This window comes from Asterias rubens, chromosome 13 (genome assembly GCF_902459465.1).
Source record: "Asterias rubens chromosome 13, eAstRub1.3, whole genome shotgun sequence".
Lineage (NCBI taxonomy): Eukaryota > Metazoa > Echinodermata > Asteroidea > Forcipulatida > Asteriidae > Asterias > Asterias rubens.
Window position 1 is genome coordinate 9858690 of NC_047074.1, and position 18296 is coordinate 9876985.

General features: G+C 38.7%; 1 protein-coding gene across 2 annotated transcripts; it reads left to right on the top strand.

Moving 5' to 3' along the window:
- The first annotated feature begins 2853 nt into the window (after positions 1-2853).
- On the top strand, positions 2854-17532 carry LOC117299015. 2 transcript variants are annotated; one of them, XM_033782432.1, is made up of 10 exons: positions 2854-3158; positions 4099-4268; positions 8268-8473; positions 9612-9808; positions 10944-11041; positions 12012-12051; positions 12207-12272; positions 13343-13470; positions 15083-15604; positions 16191-17532. In XM_033782432.1, exons 2-10 carry the CDS (start codon positions 4109-4111, stop codon positions 17258-17260), a joined length of 2487 nt encoding a protein of 828 aa, XP_033638323.1. In that variant the 5' UTR covers positions 2854-3158; positions 4099-4108; the 3' UTR covers positions 17261-17532. The 2 variants fall into 2 exon arrangements, with proteins under 2 accessions (XP_033638323.1, XP_033638324.1); XM_033782433.1 differs by lacking the exon at positions 2854-3158 and adding an exon at positions 3383-3507 and having other exon boundaries at positions 4096-4268.
- The last annotated feature ends 764 nt before the right edge of the window (positions 17533-18296 follow it).

An 18296-nucleotide genomic window follows, 5' to 3' on the forward strand; every position in this document is an offset into this window, starting at 1 on the left:
AAGAAGTCGCAAGATGAAAGAAAGCACCGTTGTTGCACATTCTTTCACAATAATGACTGATAAAGGCTTTACGCCTTAAGTTTTTTTTTCGGATCAAATAACTATGTGAGAAACTACCCCTCTCTAAAAAAACTACGTTACTTGAGAGAGAGCCGTTTTTCTCGCAATGTTTCATATACTACAACTTTCCCTTACTGATAAAATAATTTGGATGCTATTTGAGTTATTACCAAAAGTGTCTTTCACTGCCTTGATACGATTTCATGAACAAGAAACTCCAGCACTAGGACAGTGAGGTTGAGCTATTGCTCCGGCAGCCCGACAAGCTCGAGAGGTGCGCCGTTCAACTTCCCAGTTTGTGAATGGACCGTATGCGAAAACAAAACTGTTGTGAAATGTTATAGTACTTTTCTGCAAAATGTTGATCCCCGATTGTTGTGTAGATGTCTTCTCTACGGAGTGAATGAGGAGGGCAACGCGTTACTTTTCTTAGATCATGCATTGTTGCGTCACAAATATAAACCATGCGTCACAGATAAGTTTATCACATTTCTCATAACGAAACAATTATTTTTGGCTCTTTCTGTGTTTTGAGTAGAGTAGGAGCCCTGAAACAAGTTATCGTTTTGAAACCTTTATTTCAGGAAAACCGTTGTTCTTATTAACTTTATGGGGAAAACACACATGAGCAGACCACATGTGCAATCTGCAGCTGCTCCCCCCCCCCCCCGCCCAGACTCGTGGCGTTCAAATTCGCACGCCTACCTGTCGTCCACAAGTCAGTATATAGAGAGGTTTCGCGTGACGTCACAATCATCAGTTTTTGACACCCGCCGCCATGTTGAGTACTATTATCAGCTGGCCTGTATTTAACGTAACGCATAAACGGTGCAAAAAAACAAACCAAAGCAGTTCATGCGCTCAGTTAAATCACGGTTAAATGTGAATCGTAAGCCAGGAGACCGTGAATATTTTTTTCGCCAACCATCGACTATTTGGCACCAAGAGATCTCGACGACAAAGAAGAAGTTGCCTAAACACAGGACAACATAGGACAAACAGATCGTCCGTGCACGTGTCAACAGATAAAAAAAAAAAAAATATCAATTTGAGGGAAACATTTGTAATTAAACAATTTTCTTAGACAACCGAGCCCTCTGGTTTCTGACATTTTAAAAAATAAATGAAAGAAGTTAGAAATTAGCAATATCTTAAAGCATGGAGGTAGGATTAGTAGAAACAAAGCTTAGCACTCAGCTACCCCAATGTAATTTGCTTGTTTTTGTTACGGATATGTAGACACACAGGTGCAAGAGCAGCCAAGATAACATTGACTTAAATTATTTTAGAGTCTTTTGAGATGACACTTGAGTTTTGAACTTCCATTCCAGTCCCAAATATTGTTTTTGTTCAAGCAGTGAAATATTGGTAATTGTCAAAGACCATCCTCACTTTGTGGTGTATCTCAACATATTTTTATGCAGAAAATAACAAACCTGTTAAAAGTTGCGCTCAATATTGGTCGTCTAAGTTGCGAGATAGCAATAAAGAAACAAAATACACGAAGTCGTGTGCTTTCAGATGCTTGATTTCGATACCTCAAATTCTAAATCTGAGTTCAAATTAATTCTCGAAAATTACGTTACTTTCAGGGAGCCATTTCTCACAATGTTTTATACTATCAACAACTCCCCATTACTCGTTACCAAGTAAGGTTTTATGCTAACAACTATTTTGAGTAACCAATAGTGTCCACTGCCTTTATCGTTGTTCTCTCTCTAATTTAACTCTCTTAAATTTAACTTTGACTTGCTCAAGACATCTTTGCTTTCTTCAATCTTTTCTTTTAGTTTTTAAATGTGTACATGTACAAAAAGAATATTTTTGTTGCATTGTGAACAAACCATCTAAAAATAAATCAAATCTATGCCAATGCATTTTGTCAACGTGAATCGCCCCCTTCAGATAGTTGAATCTAAAATATACCACAGTGCCGATGAAGGCCAGCTAAATACCGCACCACCATTGCCGAAATGTTGCTAAATGTAGCGTAAAACTGCAAAGTTTGTTTACTTTCACGAGCAAACTTTCCTCGATGTGCACCTTTACCTCCGTCACCCATCCAAATTTGATTGTATAGTGCATCAGAGTAACGGTATATCTGGCTACGACACTGATGAGAAAAGTTCAATGTTTGGAGACCAGTCGGCAGGTTTGAATTCATACGGATCTGTTGTTTTAACAATTGTTGTTTGAACGAATTAAAACTCGTTAGTATTTTCTCACAGTATCGACCGGCGTTGACTTGCATTATCCGGAGTTAATATTATGTGCTTGATGTAATTTCTTGTCTCACCAAATAAAATACTGAAAGAAAACCTTCCCCAAATATTTTGTCTATCGGAGAAAAACCAACTTTCTCCGTTCAAACGTGCGTCTGCAGCTGCTGCGAGCAGACGACGCGTTACCGGCAGAAATAGTACCATGGCCGACGGCACTCACAACGAACTTTTTTCCGGGGTCACGCAACCTCTCTTTATAGGTCAGTTATCGTTTTGAAACCTTTATTTCAGGAAAACCGTTGTTCTTACTCACTTTGTGGGGAAAACGCACATGAGCAGACCACATGTGCAATCTGCTGCTCCCCCCCCCCCCCCCCCCCCCCCCCCCCCCCCCCTCAGCCCAGACTCGTGGCGTTCAAATTCGCATGCGGCGCCTGAACGAAGACAGCGCCACCAATCTTTCGGGGTGCGGCGGGGGCAGGGTCGGTCAAAAGTTACAGTTGCTAGGCAACTCGCTCGCTTGGATCCTGCATGCGCGCGCATGGGGGGACACATTTCACACACACAGCAGGCCGCCGTTTGTGAAATAAACAAACATTGATTTGCTATTAAATTGTAAACATCAATTTAGAAAGCTTGGTCACCTTCAAGAAGCCATGTTTAGTTCACGGTTGTTAAACCATGATTATCAGGAGTTCTCGGAAAAGTTCCAGTAGCTGGTGGAGTTCATGGCTTGGGAAACTCTTTTTTTTCTTGAATTGTCAGTGTCGGTGCGGCATCCACTAACTAAGTTACCGCCGTCGGCCAGCCAGTCTAGACGGCCCGTGTGTCACCTCTCACACGCGGCGAATACAACGCAGCGGGGGCACTAGCTAGGTGATTATAACTCCTTTACCTTTGAATGCTTTTTAGCCTTTTGTGGAAGATTGAACAATCCTCGATCAATAGATGGTGATGGTTTATCCTTGAGTGTTTCCTTTCATCTATTGTTGACGGTGTTGGGGTAGGTTTGTATGTAGCTACCATTATTACCCCACCATACAAACTGCACAGTAAACTGTAGACCCTAATTATCACATTATAAGAAAGATCAACACAGTGGCAGTGCGGTAACTGCTGTGTGTTGTGTGGGAGTTTCGTGAAGTTATTTTTGATGTGCTGTTCTGGTCCAACTTTGGTCTTATAACATTTATTATATGGAACTTCAGCAACTATAAACTAGGACTAGTAGGTGAGTCTGAAATGAGTGCAAATAGTGTTGTGGGGAAATGACTCTAGTCTATACTATAGGCCTCTATACCCTACATTTTAAAATGGTTGACAATTATTAGATTTTAAACAGTTGAATTGAATATCAATTTATTTATTTCTATCATTTTGCTGTTCATTATGATACTTATAATCATACCCTTGCTGCAGCTTCTGTGCTGCAGGGTGCAATGTGTTTTAGTGTCAATCACTGTTGTGTTGTTACACCTGTCACCTGTGGACTGTTTAACAATTCCCAATGCCCTATTTCATAGAGCTGCTAATCACACGTAAAGTAGCTAAGCACAAATTTTGCTTAGTGGAATAAGGTTACTATACTAGCCAAACTACAATGTCGTGTATACAAACCATTTTAAGCTATGCACGTACTGTTTTGCTGTAATGCTTTGCTAAAAAGTAAATTTTATTCAAAATTATTATTCTTGTTGGGGTTTAGTTTAGTGGCCTTTTTATACCCTGCTTCCATATCCATTATTGAATTTGTTACAAAATAAATAATAATGACTAGTTTTTAGCACAAAATTTATTGTGATTTCTTTGACTATAGGGTTCAAAGCATGAGGAGAACTGGAGACGTTGAAACCCAGCGTCATCATGAGAGAGAGCGTCATGCCAGGCAGCTCAAACTTGTCTTACAGTGTGCTGGGCCGGGGAGTGTCGCTGGAACTGGGTCTAACCAATGCCACAGAGAAGGCAGACCACATGGTGGATATAAAGGTACGGGGTTAGGAAAACAGCGCCTAATTTCATGGCTCTAAAAGAATCAGCGCTTATTAGGAAGCAGGGAAGTCTGCGCTTACATCAAGCATTAGGCCTATGTCACAGGTTACCAATGGTTGATTTCACAAAGAGTTCAGACTAGTCTTATCTCAAGTTAGGACAAGTTACTTATCTCAAATTAGGACTAGCCTTATTTTTTTTTACTAAGACTAGTCCTAGTCCTAAGTTCTTTGTGAAATCGACCCCTGGACACTTTTGGTATGCTTCTCTAACCTACAAATATATAGGGCCTATTATATTAGTATAAAACCTTACTTGGTAAACTAGCAACGGAGAGCTGTTGATATTAAACATTGTGAGAAACGACTCCCAATGAGGTACACTTCTTCTGATACGGAGGTAATTTCTTACTAAATTAATTGAATCTGAGAAAGATTCAGGGCTGAAGCTGATGAGATTTCGGCGAAAATCCTGAGCAAATTTCTCCACGCCATATAAAAATTTTTAAAAATAGGAACACCAAATCAGAGAAATGTCGCTGACAGCTGCGCCGCTTCTTACCAAATTTGGGGGAAAACATTAACCTACTTCAAAGTGAAATGTTTTTCAAAATTCTTTATACTTTTGAAAGCTGCTGTATGCTTCCAACCAAAAGTTGCAAAATTGCCATAAACATTAAAGGAACGTTACAGAATTGGTAAGAAAACAAAATCGTGAAGATCAAAGATTTACGTAAAACTTACACGGTATCATGATGATGATAGTAGAAAACATCGCCTGAAATGCCATATTTTATGAGAAATGTTTGAATCAATGTCATGCAAAATGTGTAATCGGTTTTTCACTATTTTCTCGTGACCCAGATGGCCGATCGATCTCAAACTTCTACAGGTTTGTCAGTTTGTGTATAGTTTATATGGTGGATTACATAAAGTGCTTACACTGTCAGCAACTATTTTGTCAGCAAAACCGATTCTGTAATGTTCCTTTAAAAGTGAATAATAAACGTATAGCCTATCTCCCCTTTAAACAAACTGCCAGCATTTGTTGAATGCAGACTTTGTATTCTCAACTTACAGTTTGAATATTTACACACAATGATCAGCTTAGAAACCGCTACAGTCAGTTTACCCAGCTATTATAAATAACATTCTGCATTTCTGGTGGGGCTTAAAGGCACTGGACACTTTGGTAACTATTCAAATAATTATCAGCATAAAAACTTACTTGGGAACGAGAAATTGAGAGCTGTTGATAGTATAACACATTGTGAGAAAACTCCCTCTTATAAGTACGGTAACATAGTTTTTGAGAAAGAGGTAATTTCTTACTCAAATATTAAAAGGCTTTATAGGCCTGGGGTGGATTTCACAAAGAGTCGAGACTAGTCTTATCTCGAGTTTGGACGAGTTACTAGTCCTAACTTAAAACTACCTGTATGTTTTTTAATATAGGAATATAGTCCTCCATGTAAGTTAGGTCTAGTCAAGTCGTGAAATCAAATGAAGACTTTTAATTGGCTTCTCTGAAAGCACACAAATTAATGCAACAAGGGTTGCTTTCTTTCAGTATTCTCTTGCAACTTCAACGACTAATTTTTTACACCATGTAAGAATACTGTTGTTTTTGACAATTACAAAATGTGTCCAGTGCCTTTAAAATAACAAATACACACACTGTTGACAGTATCTCTCTGTTGACAAAACAGTTTCCTGGGCTACTCGCAAAAAGCTTCTGTGTTGCAGATTTCGTTTCTATGATTATGTTGTTGAGACTGACAAACCACTTAGACTATGCTCCTCGTGGTTTGGTTCGCAAACATGGGGACAAAATGTACTGTGTACTTGGGGCATTGTGGATCAAAGTGGCGGACAAAAGAGGGTGAAGTGAGGCACTTAACATTGGAGTGATATTGGCCTACTTGCACTGTGTAGACAGTAAGGTTCTGCCCCCATTCTTTCAAAAAACTGAATGTTCTTTGTCATTATTAATTTTGTCTAGCCCAGTAGATGACAAGTTTTCAACTCATACAAACAGACACAGTTGAACTTTAAAGACACTGGACACCTTTGGTAATTGTCAAAGACCAGTCTTCTCACTTGGTGTATCTCAACATTATATGCACAAAATTACAAACCTGTGAAAATTTGAGCTCAATTGGTCGTCGAAGTTGCGAGATAATTATAATGGAAGAAAAAACACCCTTGTCACACAAAGTTTAGTGCTTTCAGATGCTTGATTTTGGGACCTCAAAATCTTCTACTGAGGTCTCGAAATCAAATTCGTGGAAAATTACTCGAAAACTACGTTACTTCAGAGGGAGCCATTTCTCACAATGTTTTATACTATCAACAGCTTGTTACCCAGTAAGTTTTTATCCTAACAAGTATTTTGAGTAATTACCAATACTGTTCACTGTCTTTAAAAATGCAAATAATGTGGACAATTTGATGTGTCAACACATTCCTTGTCAGTCACTTAGTTTATAGATACTTAAAAAACACTAAATAGTCTGGAGTCATTCCTAAGTCATTACCTAGCCCCATTTTTATACAATTTTTCACCTAATACAAACATCAACAATGTTTTATCAGTTGAACTTAAATGCAAATAGTTTTTGACAGTTTGATGTGTCAAAAACATTCATTCATTGTCAGTCACTTAGTCTAGCTACTTAGAAATAAGAAGTGATAAAAAAATGAATACATGTACATCAAATTCAAACATGCATACATGTGTCACACAAAATTGAACTGAAACTGTCAGGCATCTGTGATACAATGCAGTTAGCTGTTTCTCTGGCAACTGCCCGATTTATGCATGCTCCATTGCTCTCTGCAGGTACCCTCCTTTGCACTGTTAACCCCATTTAAAATTAAAGTGAAAGTATAGGCACTTTTATATCTTAGTCAGTGCAACCTTCCCTGCTTAGTTGACTACACAGGTATTTCCTATTCCATCGCTAGGCTTTTTATACTGAGGGTAATTTATAAACAACACTGATTTGTTTGGTCAATATGTAAGTCCAGACTAGTGTACTCATGGCAAAGCGGTAAAGCTCATCAGTCACAAGTTCAAGGCCCACTTTTTATAGAGCTGATACAGCACAAAAATAAAGCTCAGCACCAAAGAATTTTGCTTACCAAATTAAAGTTAAAGGAACACGTTGCCTTGGATGGGACGAGTTGGACTATAAAAAGCATTTGTAACCGTTTGTTATAAAATCTCATGATTGGAAAGATTTTTTAAAAGTAGAATACAATGATCCACACAAATTTGCCTAGAAAATGCGTGGTTTTAGTTTTATGTTGCGAACTAACACGGTCGGCCATTTATGGTCCTCGTTTGGAGTCAAAATGTTGACTCCCATAAATGGCCGACCGTGCTAGTCGACGAGGTAAAAAATAAAACCAAGCAATTTCAAGGCATATTTGTATGGATCATTGTATTCTACTTTTACAACATCTTTCTTACCAATGCATTTTATAACAAACGGTTAAAAACACATTTTTAAAGACCAACTCGACCGATCCAAGGCAACGTGTTCCTTTAATTACCATCTCATCCATCTTTGACTGGTAACTTGCTATTGTTTGCTAAGCACAAAGTTGTTGAGCAAAATTGTATGCTTATAAAATCAGCTCTATGAAGTTGAGCCCCAGGAGTTTGGGTTTTGAATGTCGAACGTGACAACTAATAGTGTCATTGTACAAGAGATGCTGTGTGATCATCCTCATTCTTATGATTGTTGCACAGTATAAGGAAGACCTAGCAGATTGGGACTGGCACAAATTTTAAAAGAGTTTATTTTTTAAATCAGAATCTGTTTTTGTTTTAAATTGTTTTGGCGCAAAGAAAGTAAACACTTCTTTGTTCGACCTCCAAAAAAACCCTAATTTTGAACCAGTCAGTTTCCCTTGTAACTTATTATTTGACTTTTTGTATTACAATTTCTGATTAAAAAAAACATACTTTCTATTTGTGTTACTTATACAGGGTTGTCGAACCAGTACCCATTGTCTCGTTCAGGTTTTGACAAGCAAGAATTCATGGACAATGTGAAAGACAGTGTGAATGACCAATACAAGGAAGAGCAGAAGAGTCGTACCAGCTCCCCTCAATGGCTACCGGCTGCAAACAAGGAGAAGAATCACACCGGAGAACAACCCCTCATCCTGCAACATTTCCTGGCAGCTAACAAAGTAATGAAATTTACCATATTTCTTGTACCACTCATAGTGTTAGCCAGAGGGATGTCTTAAGTGTTTATGGAGAACATGTTTTAAATCCTATTTATTTTAAAGACACTGGACAGACACTATTGGTAATTGTCAAAGACTAGCCTTCACAGTTGGTGTACAACATATCTCAAAATATGCATAAAATAACAAACCTGTGAAAATTTGAGCTCAATCGGTCATCGAACTTGCAAGATAATAATGAAAGAAAAAAACACCCTTGTCACACAAAGTTGTGTGCGTTTAGATGGTTGATTTCGCGACCTCAAGTTCTAAACCTGAGGTCTCGAAATCAAATTCGTTAAATATCTCTTCTTTCTCGAAAAACTATGGCACTTCAATGGGAGCTGTTTCTCACAATGTTTTATACCATCAACCTCTCCCCATTACTCGTCCCCAAGAAAGGTTTTATGCTAATAAATATTTTGAGTAATTACCAATAGTGTCCACTGCCTTTGAGAGAACACTTTGGACACACTAACTCTAATCCTAACCCTTTTCATCAAATTTGGACATCCTTTAATCAAATTCCGTCTAAAATCCTGGTCCCTCTTGCCTGCCAGAAATGTTAACAAACACTGCTTTGAATACATAGATTTTGGTTATAACAAAATTTGACAATCCATCTTTTGTACATTCACAATCCTGAATGTTTTTAAAATAATCTTGAGTGAATGTTAAATAATTTAAAATAGTCCTTAGTGAAAGTTTGAAAACATTTTCATTGTTTTAAGGGTTTGCAGCGGTGGTAATATTGAAAATATGAATGACGTTATTTATTTATTTATTTATTTCCTTTATTTACCCAGGGTGAGCCAAATCAGTAAAAATCTGGTTTCCATTTGGGCCCTGCGAACAAACTAGCATGTTAAAAGTAAACATAAAATCACATGATAAAATTACGATTTAAGAATGTTACGGAAAATTAAAAGCAATATAAACAAAAAATAAGGGTAACAAAATATTACAAGAGTAAATCTGTTAACAGATTCCAACAGATTTTCACACAAACTTATATTGGTTTGTGGGCCTAACAGTCATGGTGGAACTTTCCTTGAAATAATTTGTTTTTAAACTCATTGGATTTGATTATATTGAACAGCAAGAGCAAATTGATGGTGTCCTGCCTGTCCCGAGTCCACTGGGCAAGCGTCAGAGTAAGAGTGCCTGTATCTACCGCGATGATCCCGACGCTTTCTGTCGAGGTAACAGCACCCATCAGTACCTGACTGCTACTGAGATGCCTGGCCAGTCTGAAAGACTGGTGGATTTAACACTGGGTCGACCTACGAGAACAAGGTATGAGATTTGAGTCACTTTGCTTGGTGGATCATTGGTTTAGTTCTTTTATGCAACATATTGTTTAAAGCCATTGGACCAAGCTTTCGGTAAACAATATTGTCCAAGGCCTACACTTTGTGTATCACAACTTCTATATCGAATAACAAAACTGTGAAAGTTTAGGCTCAATCGGTCATCGGAGTCGGGAGAAAATAACGGGAAAACCCACCCTTGTATCCGCGCATTTCACCGACATGTGTTTAAAATAAATCCGTAATTCTCGCTATCGAGAATTGCCGCTTGTTTCACTGTTTTCTCAAAAAGTAAAGCATTTCATGGAATAATGTTTCAAGAAAAGTTATTCACCACTACCTTCTGTAAACCCTGTAAGGTATTTGTAAATCTGTGAACTTTTAAAAAAAAAATTCTGTACCGAAAGGGTCCAATGGCTTTAAAGGCACTGGACATGTTTGGTAATTGTCAAAGACCAGTGCTCACACTTGCTGCGTAAAATAACAAAACTGTGAAAATTTGGGCTCAATTTTGGTCACCGAATTTGCAACAGAATGATGAAAGACAAAACACCATTGTTGCATTAGTTTGTGTGCTTACAGATGCAGAATAAAAGGCCTCAGCTGGGGGACTTTTTTTTTATATTCAAAAACTACGTTACTTCAGAGAGAACCATTTTACACAATGTTTTTGTTATACACTATCAACGGCTCTCCATTGCTCATTACCAAGTAAGTTTTAATGTCCAGTGCCTTTAAGTTCCGGTTAGAACTTGATACATGTAGTTCTTAAAGTTGTTAGATATCTACTGCAGGATTCGAAGAATCCTAGCTCTGTCTCAAGACCTGGGCCCATTTTCATAGCGATACTTAACCGCAGAATGTAGGAGGACATCTGCCAGGACTACTTTTTGTGCTTAAAGCTTAAACAAAATTTAAGCCCACCAAATCACAAACCCTATATGACCAAAGATGAACCAATGGTCAAACAGCTACCACACATTTGTGCCATAAGCATGAAATGAAGTTGGGCCCCTCATCTCAACTGTTCTTTATTCCCTGCCAAAAACTTAAACTGGCTTTTCAAAATATTAACTTAACTTTAGAGATTTTCACAAAGTTTGTGTTTTCACATTCTGCAGTTTATTGCGTGTACGACAGAGGACCAAATCAGCTCCAGGTGTAAGGCCAGTAGTAGAGATCAAATCTCACCTACACAAGCAACAAGAGATGGCAGCAAGTAAGTTGAAATACCAAGAAGTTCTTGTTCTGCCATTTATTTGTTTGTTTGTTTGTTTGTTTGTTTGTTTGTTTGTTTTACTTCCATTTGTACAACAAAAAAATTACAAAAATACTGGTTACAAGAAAAAAATAAATAAAGCTATAAACACTGAATAAGTTCAAATGCGGGTTGCAACCAGAGGAAATAACATTCCTGTATTGGAGCAACCAAACTGCTGTAAAATAAATGCTGCACTAGTTCAACAATTGACAAAGTAAGTTAAAGTATCCCTTCAAACACACATTTTAAGGGAAAGAGAATAAATAATAATAAAGTGAATCCCCTCCAACTCTACCAAATGTAATATAATGTAAAATATCAATTGTTGCAAGATTGATGACTAGGGTACTGTTTAAGCTTTTGGCTGGTAAACTTAAACACACAAAAATGTGAATTTTCAGAAAGTTTTAACAAATTCAGGATTTTTCACTGTTGTCCCTACGCATGAGCCTTCAGATTTTCTTGAAAACGGTGACCTTGCTATCACAGAGATGAAAAGAATTCGTTTTTGTTGAGACCAGGGGTCGATTTCACAAAGAGTTAGGACTAGTCCTATTTTAGGACTAGTCCTAATTTAGGACTAGTCCTAACTTAGGACTAGTCCTAACTTAGGACTAGTCCTAACTTAGGACTAGTCCTAACTTAGGACTAGTCCTAAGTTAGGACTAGTCCTAGAAGATATACAAATTGCATCATGGATAGTCCTTAGGACAACGACTGGTCCTAACTCAAGATAAGACTAGTCTTAAGTCTTCGTGAAATGCACCCCAGACCTTCAGTTATGATGTAGAGAGTCTGTAAACTTATTCAGTTGTTTGGATTTTTCATTGTTCATGCTAGTTCTTCCCTGTTCTTAGCAAACTAAGACTAGGTTTCAATTTTGTTTGCCTTGATCTATAACTCCTAATTATTACTTTATGTTTTGCAGAAACTGAAGATCGCCATAAAAGTGTAGAGGTTCCTCACGAGTAAGTTCGTAATTTTCATGAAATTTGCATTTTTATTTGACTGGGGATGGATGAATGTTTCTAACTATGAAAGAACAAAATAAGAATATCTAGCTGCTCAATTCCCTTGCCATCACATTAAGTCTCTTTCCTTTTTGTTTTTTTATCTTGTGCAGATTGTTACCAGTAACGGAGAACCATGAAACTGTGCATCAGTTCTTAGTTGGTGCTCGATATAACAGGTTTGTTTCTGCAGTGTGATGATATTTTTATTATATTGTTGCTGTTTTCAGTTCATGTCTACGGTTCATGGGTTTTGTGCTATTTTAAATGACTGTATTTTAATGTGCAAATTTGAGAAAGTGTTTTTCACGAATAAAAAATCTTATCTAATCTAATCTACTCGTTTTCTGTTGCTGTTTAATTATTTTTGTCAAGGTAAACAGAGGTAAACAATTTGGGCGCCAAATAGGACTCTGAAGAATTTGTTATGCAAGTCCCCCCCCCCCTGAAAAAAGGGCTAAAAACAACTCTTGTTATAAGGGGCTACAAGAAAAAAAATGTGTGAGATGTAGGAATTCTGGGGAGCTGAAGGCAGGAGTTGATTTTCAAAAGTAGTTTACAGGTAGAAGAGACGAGTGTCAGATTGGTGTTGGGGTTGCCTCGCATTCAACCTTTTGGACCCTGGTTTCAAATCTCACCAGGGGGCACTATGTGGATTGGGTTTTTAGTCCCTACTTGACTGCCTGGGTTTCCCCGGGAAAAGTTCTCTTCAGTTTTCCTCCGACATAGTAATTAATAGAGTTTTAATTGTAGTGTATTGTGTTTTTTTTTCTGCATCTGGAACAAGCCCAATGACCCTTGGTAGTATAAAATTAGTATAACAATGAAAAACAAATAGTTGACCCATATCCCACATCTAATACTGAAATTGTCTCATCTCCCTTCTCATTTTGCTCTAATAAGAGCGTTGAGAATATATATCCAGATCCAGACAAATAATATCAAATTCGGGGGGCATGGTTGGCTTGTGCGCAAAGCCCTCGCCTCTCACCAAAGTGACCGTGGTTCGATATCCGGCCGGGGCCATTATGTGAGTTGAGTTATGCGTTGGTTCTCTAAAGCACTTACGATCTCTGGCTGTGCTCCTTGGAATGGGTTGATGTGGCTGGCTGCCAAAGGCGCCCTTATGTGCGCATGCCTGCTTCGCAAACACATACTAGCGTCCTTCGCAGTTCAGCTCTGAGCTGCGAGTAAGGATGAAAAGCCTCCCAATTATTAATTATTGTTACAAACTGTTGTCATTTTTTAGAATGAATCATCACGATGCCAAGTGCCTGAGCACTCGGGGTTTATTTGTCTCAAGACACGATCCTCTACTCTGCTTCAAGATGACGGTACCTCCTAGAAATTACCAGCCAACTCGGCAAAAGACGAATCGTAAGTTAAAATTTCCATGCAAGCTTGTGGCTGCAACATGTGCTCAGTGCATGGCAGAGTTCTATTGTATCAAGCTCAAACCTATGGTCTGGTTGGTGAGACACTGCTCTAGAACTGCAAAGTTCATTCGAATCCCACCCAAGTTAAATATGCCTGTGATTTCTTATTCACAGAACTCGGGAAAGTACTGAGTATACAGTGCTAACACACATCGGTGTAAGGGTAAAACCAAGATTAGTATGCATTATTTTTATTTATATAACTGACATACAGATCCTTGTCATTTGATTGGTGGAACTTACTTCACGTGACATTCACTATTACTCCCATCCGCACATGCGATCAAAAAGACCTATTCGCCCACGGGGAATAGCATTTCCCATTCAACAGTTAGGATCATCCTTGTTCCCAATGTTTTTGAGCAGTACAGTGCCACCGCGCCGCTGCTAAAACAAAGGAGCACCTTGTTGTGATCCGATTGCTATTAAATTTGTGCATTGTTGCCACTACGCGGCGCTATATGATTTACAATTGAAATCAAATACAATTTGTTCTGAACTCGTGAAATGGAACAGTCCAAATTTTACCATGCAAAAATATTCCTCCCATTCCACTCTGAGCCACTCAATATTTACTATCTATCTAAATGAAACACTCACAGTTCTTGGGCCAATTTCATAGAGCTGCTTATAGGCACAAAAAGTAGCTAAGCATTGCAAAAATGTGCTTACCAGATTAAGGTCACCAGCAAAACTATACCGTGTCACATGCAAACATTTTGACCTTATCCTGCTGTTTTCTGGTTAAAGAAACTGGACACTATTAGTAATTACTCAAATATTTGTAAAAGCATAAACACTTTACTTGGTAAATGGCAATGGGAGCTGTTGATAGTATCAAACATTGTGAGAAACAGCTCCCTCTGAAGTAACATAGTTTTTGAGACAGAGCTATCTCACTCAGGCCTGAAGCTTTTCATTAGGCATCTGAAATCACACAAAGCTGTGCAACAAGGGTGTTTTTTCTTTCAATATTCTCTTGCAACTTTGAACCAACTGTGTCGAAATTTTCAAAGGTTTGTAATATATGTGAGGATACACCCAGTGATAATACTGGTCTTTGACAGTTATACACCCAAAACACTATGTCACATGCACAATTTGTATCCTGCTCATTTCTGCTAAGCAGAACATTGTTAAGTTACATATCTGCTCAGCTGTAAGAAATTGGGCCCTGGTGATTCAGTCACTGGCGTGTACATGTAGGTTGGATCCCCTACTGCAGAATGCACAGGAACTGCCAAGAGTGTAACTGTCTGTTAAAAAAATGTGGACACTTTTTTGTTAATTACTCAAAATAATTGTAAGCATAAAACCTTACTTGGTAACAAGTAATGGAGAGCTGCTGATAGCATTAAACAAATTCGTGTAACAAGGGTGTATTTTCTTTCTTTATTATCTCGCAACTTCGATGACCAATTGAGCTAATATTTTCACAGGTTGGTTATTTTGTGCATACGTTGAGATACACCAAGTGAGAACACTGGTCTTTGACAATTACCAATAGTGTCCAGTGTCTTTAAAAAAGATTTGTGATTCTTTTCTTTTTTCAGTTTGTGGCAGTTCATCCTATTCCAATCTCACAGAGAGCTGCGAGTCTTTTGGCAGCTCCTCCAGTCTGAATGATTTAACCGCATCGTCTGTGAGAGATCAGGAACCACTTTCCCCTAAATCAGCCTGGGTCGCTGGACCATCAGGCCAAGTAGAGAAGGATACCATCCGGGCACTGAACGGAGTCATGAGAAGCTCCACTCCTGCCCCGAGTCCGTCACCAGCTACCCGCAGCCGGGAGACTTTCGCTTCGAGCCGCGGTGGTATTCGGAGAAACAAACCAAAGATGAAAGTAATCGATGGAAAGACACTGAGCTCTCGCGATGATGAACACGTCACTGGTGAGAAAGACCATCACTGCTGCGTCATGTGTAAGAGTGAAGAGCCACCCAAGCATTATCAGCGGTTTGCGCCGGGGAGTCACTTCGCTCGGGTGCGGGAATCAGGACATGTGGAGCAGGAGGAGGACTGGGATCATAATGTGGATCACATGAAGGTCCAGCAGTACCACTTAAGAATCATGGGTAACTATTGTTTCCTGAACTATTATTCCTAGGGTTAGGGTTTTTTATGGTTTGGGTTGGTAAGGGTTGGGTTCAGGGTTGGGGGTAGGCAGGCAGTTTGGTTTCAAACTTGAGAGTCATGAGTGGGTAGTTTCCTGATCGAGACCAAGGATAAGGGTTTTAGGGTTGTTAAAGTTGGTTAGGGTGAAAGGATTAAACTTTGATAGCCATTTTCTTTGTCCAAGTTCAATATTTAAAGAGAGGGTTAATCATTTTTTTGTCAAAAGATATAAGTAACGACTTTTGATTACTTTTTGTTAAAGCAAAAGTTACAAAGTTCACTCTGAAGTTTGGCATGAGTACAGAATTTGTGTTGACTAAAACGGGATTGGAGCATGAATTTGCCGTGTTTCAGGTAATTACATGCTGGCACTGTACTAGCTGATGAGCTTATGCAGCTCCATGTAGCCAATGATCATGCCCAGTTCATGAAACAACCTGGGAAGTCGCACCGCAAATATGAAGAAAATATAAGATGTAGAGTACTTTCAGTTGATTTGTTGATTTTCCCCCTTCTAATTCCCCCATCTTTTACATTGTTCATCAGGTATAAAGTATGGTGTAAAATCAGGACGCCAGGCTCCGCCTCGCAACAATCTACTCTACACAACCAAGAAGCAGTCCAACGCCGAGCTGCCTACACTTAAGCACCACAAGAAGAATGCCCAAAACACCAGTAAGAACAACAGCAACGAGGATGGTGGTGTCAAAGATGCAGAAGAGGCGGCAATCTCCTTGAAGGAGGAAAAGCCGTCCTCAGCCACCAGTAGGATCTCTGTGAGGATAAGCACTCATACGAGCGTAGCAGGTGACGAGGAGGAGGATGAGGAAAACTCTGTGCAGGATACCCCAAGGAATGAAGATGCTGCAGGAGAGAAGACCCAAGATGCGGAGGAAAGACCCAAAGATGTGGATGGGGTTATTAGTAAACCAGTGGAGGATAATGTTGAAATGACCAACATTTCACGTAATGAACAAGCTGCAGATGACAAGAGCCAAGATGCTGATAAAGACAAACCCAAAGATGCGGATTTGGTTGTTAGTAAACCAGTGGAGGATAACGTTGAAATGGCCAACATTTCACGTAATGAACATGCCACTGAAGAAAAAAACAAAGATGCTGAGGACACGCCCAAAGATGTTGATCAACCAATAAAGGATCATCTTGAAATTACCAATGTTTCATGTGGGACTGATGAGGTTGTTGCAGACAGGGCGAACGACTTGCCTCAAGTTGAAGATGATGACACCAACAATTTTAAAGATGCACCTGAGAGAAGTGATTTTGAAAGTAAGGAGCCGGTTGTAGTAGAAATCCCGCGAGACTCTTTAGAAGATGCTGAGGAGCAAATCAATGAGGATGTAGTGAGTGTCAATGAGAACAGTGCTGAGGTGTCTTTGAAGGATGCAGGACAACATGAGGGAGGAGAGGCGATCAAGGATGCGATTGCTACGAGTAACCCAGACTCTCCAAGCAACAAAGTCATCACTGATCATCAAAATGAAGAACAAATAAAGAGCGATCCAGAAGAGTCAGCAATGACACAAAATCTTGATCAACTTGACACTAAAGAGACTACTGAACAATTATCCAGGGAACAGGGTCCAATTTCATAAAGCTGTTTTAAAGCTGAAGTTACTGCTTGACAAATTTCTTTGCGTAGCAAAAATTGAGCCCAGGTGTGCTGTACTCTGTTCTTTTAAAAGCGTGACAGTTTTTCTTTGGTAAAAAGTATCTCCAAGAGAATTGTGAGATTTCACTGGAACATTTGGAGGGGCAAAAATAATGATCAGGGGCATCATGGTGAAAAGTCCCCTTTTGTCGGGATCCCGACAATATATCACGTGACCAATTCTTATGTGTTTATTAAGAAACGTTTAGTTTTTTTTGTCATGGTTCCTGACCATTAAAAGTAAAAGTTGAACTATTTTTAGTTTAGAGCGGGTGATACTCTTTGAAAGACCATTCACTCAAAAAAATCTATTTTTAATGTTTTGGGCCAAAAATCTGACATAGCATCTTTAATAATAAATGTACTGTAGGCATATTCATTTTGTAAAATGACTGAAAAGTACGATCATTAACAACCATTCTTTGCAGCCATAATACAACTAAACAATGACTGGACTGAGTGATGAGCGCAAGCTTTTTAACAAAGTTAATGTTTACATGTAGGCCTGTGCGCATTCATAGGTGCAGCAACGCAATTCTTTTTATTTCGTGAGACTGGAACTAATTTATTCCTATGATCATTAACCACAATTTATATTGTTTCTTGATGTGAACAGCAATGAGTGAGCAAAGCTTTTAAACAAAATTAAATTTTATACTTAAAGGATTTGGGTACTTTTTGTAGCACAAAACACAATATCCACAGACTTATGTTAAACTTGCACCATTTGAAGATATAGATGGTAGAAAGCTTCCCTGGAAATATTACTTGATGAGGTGCTGTAGTTTTTGAGAAATGAGTAAAACAATGTAATGAAAATACGTTTTTACAGGCTAAAATAATTTTCATCTCATGATCACTGAGACGAAATTTATTTCCATGACATTGTTTTACTCATTTCCCAAAAACTACAGCACCTCAGCAAGTAATATTTCCAGAGAAGCTTTCTACCATCACTATCTTCAAGCTGTGTGATTTTA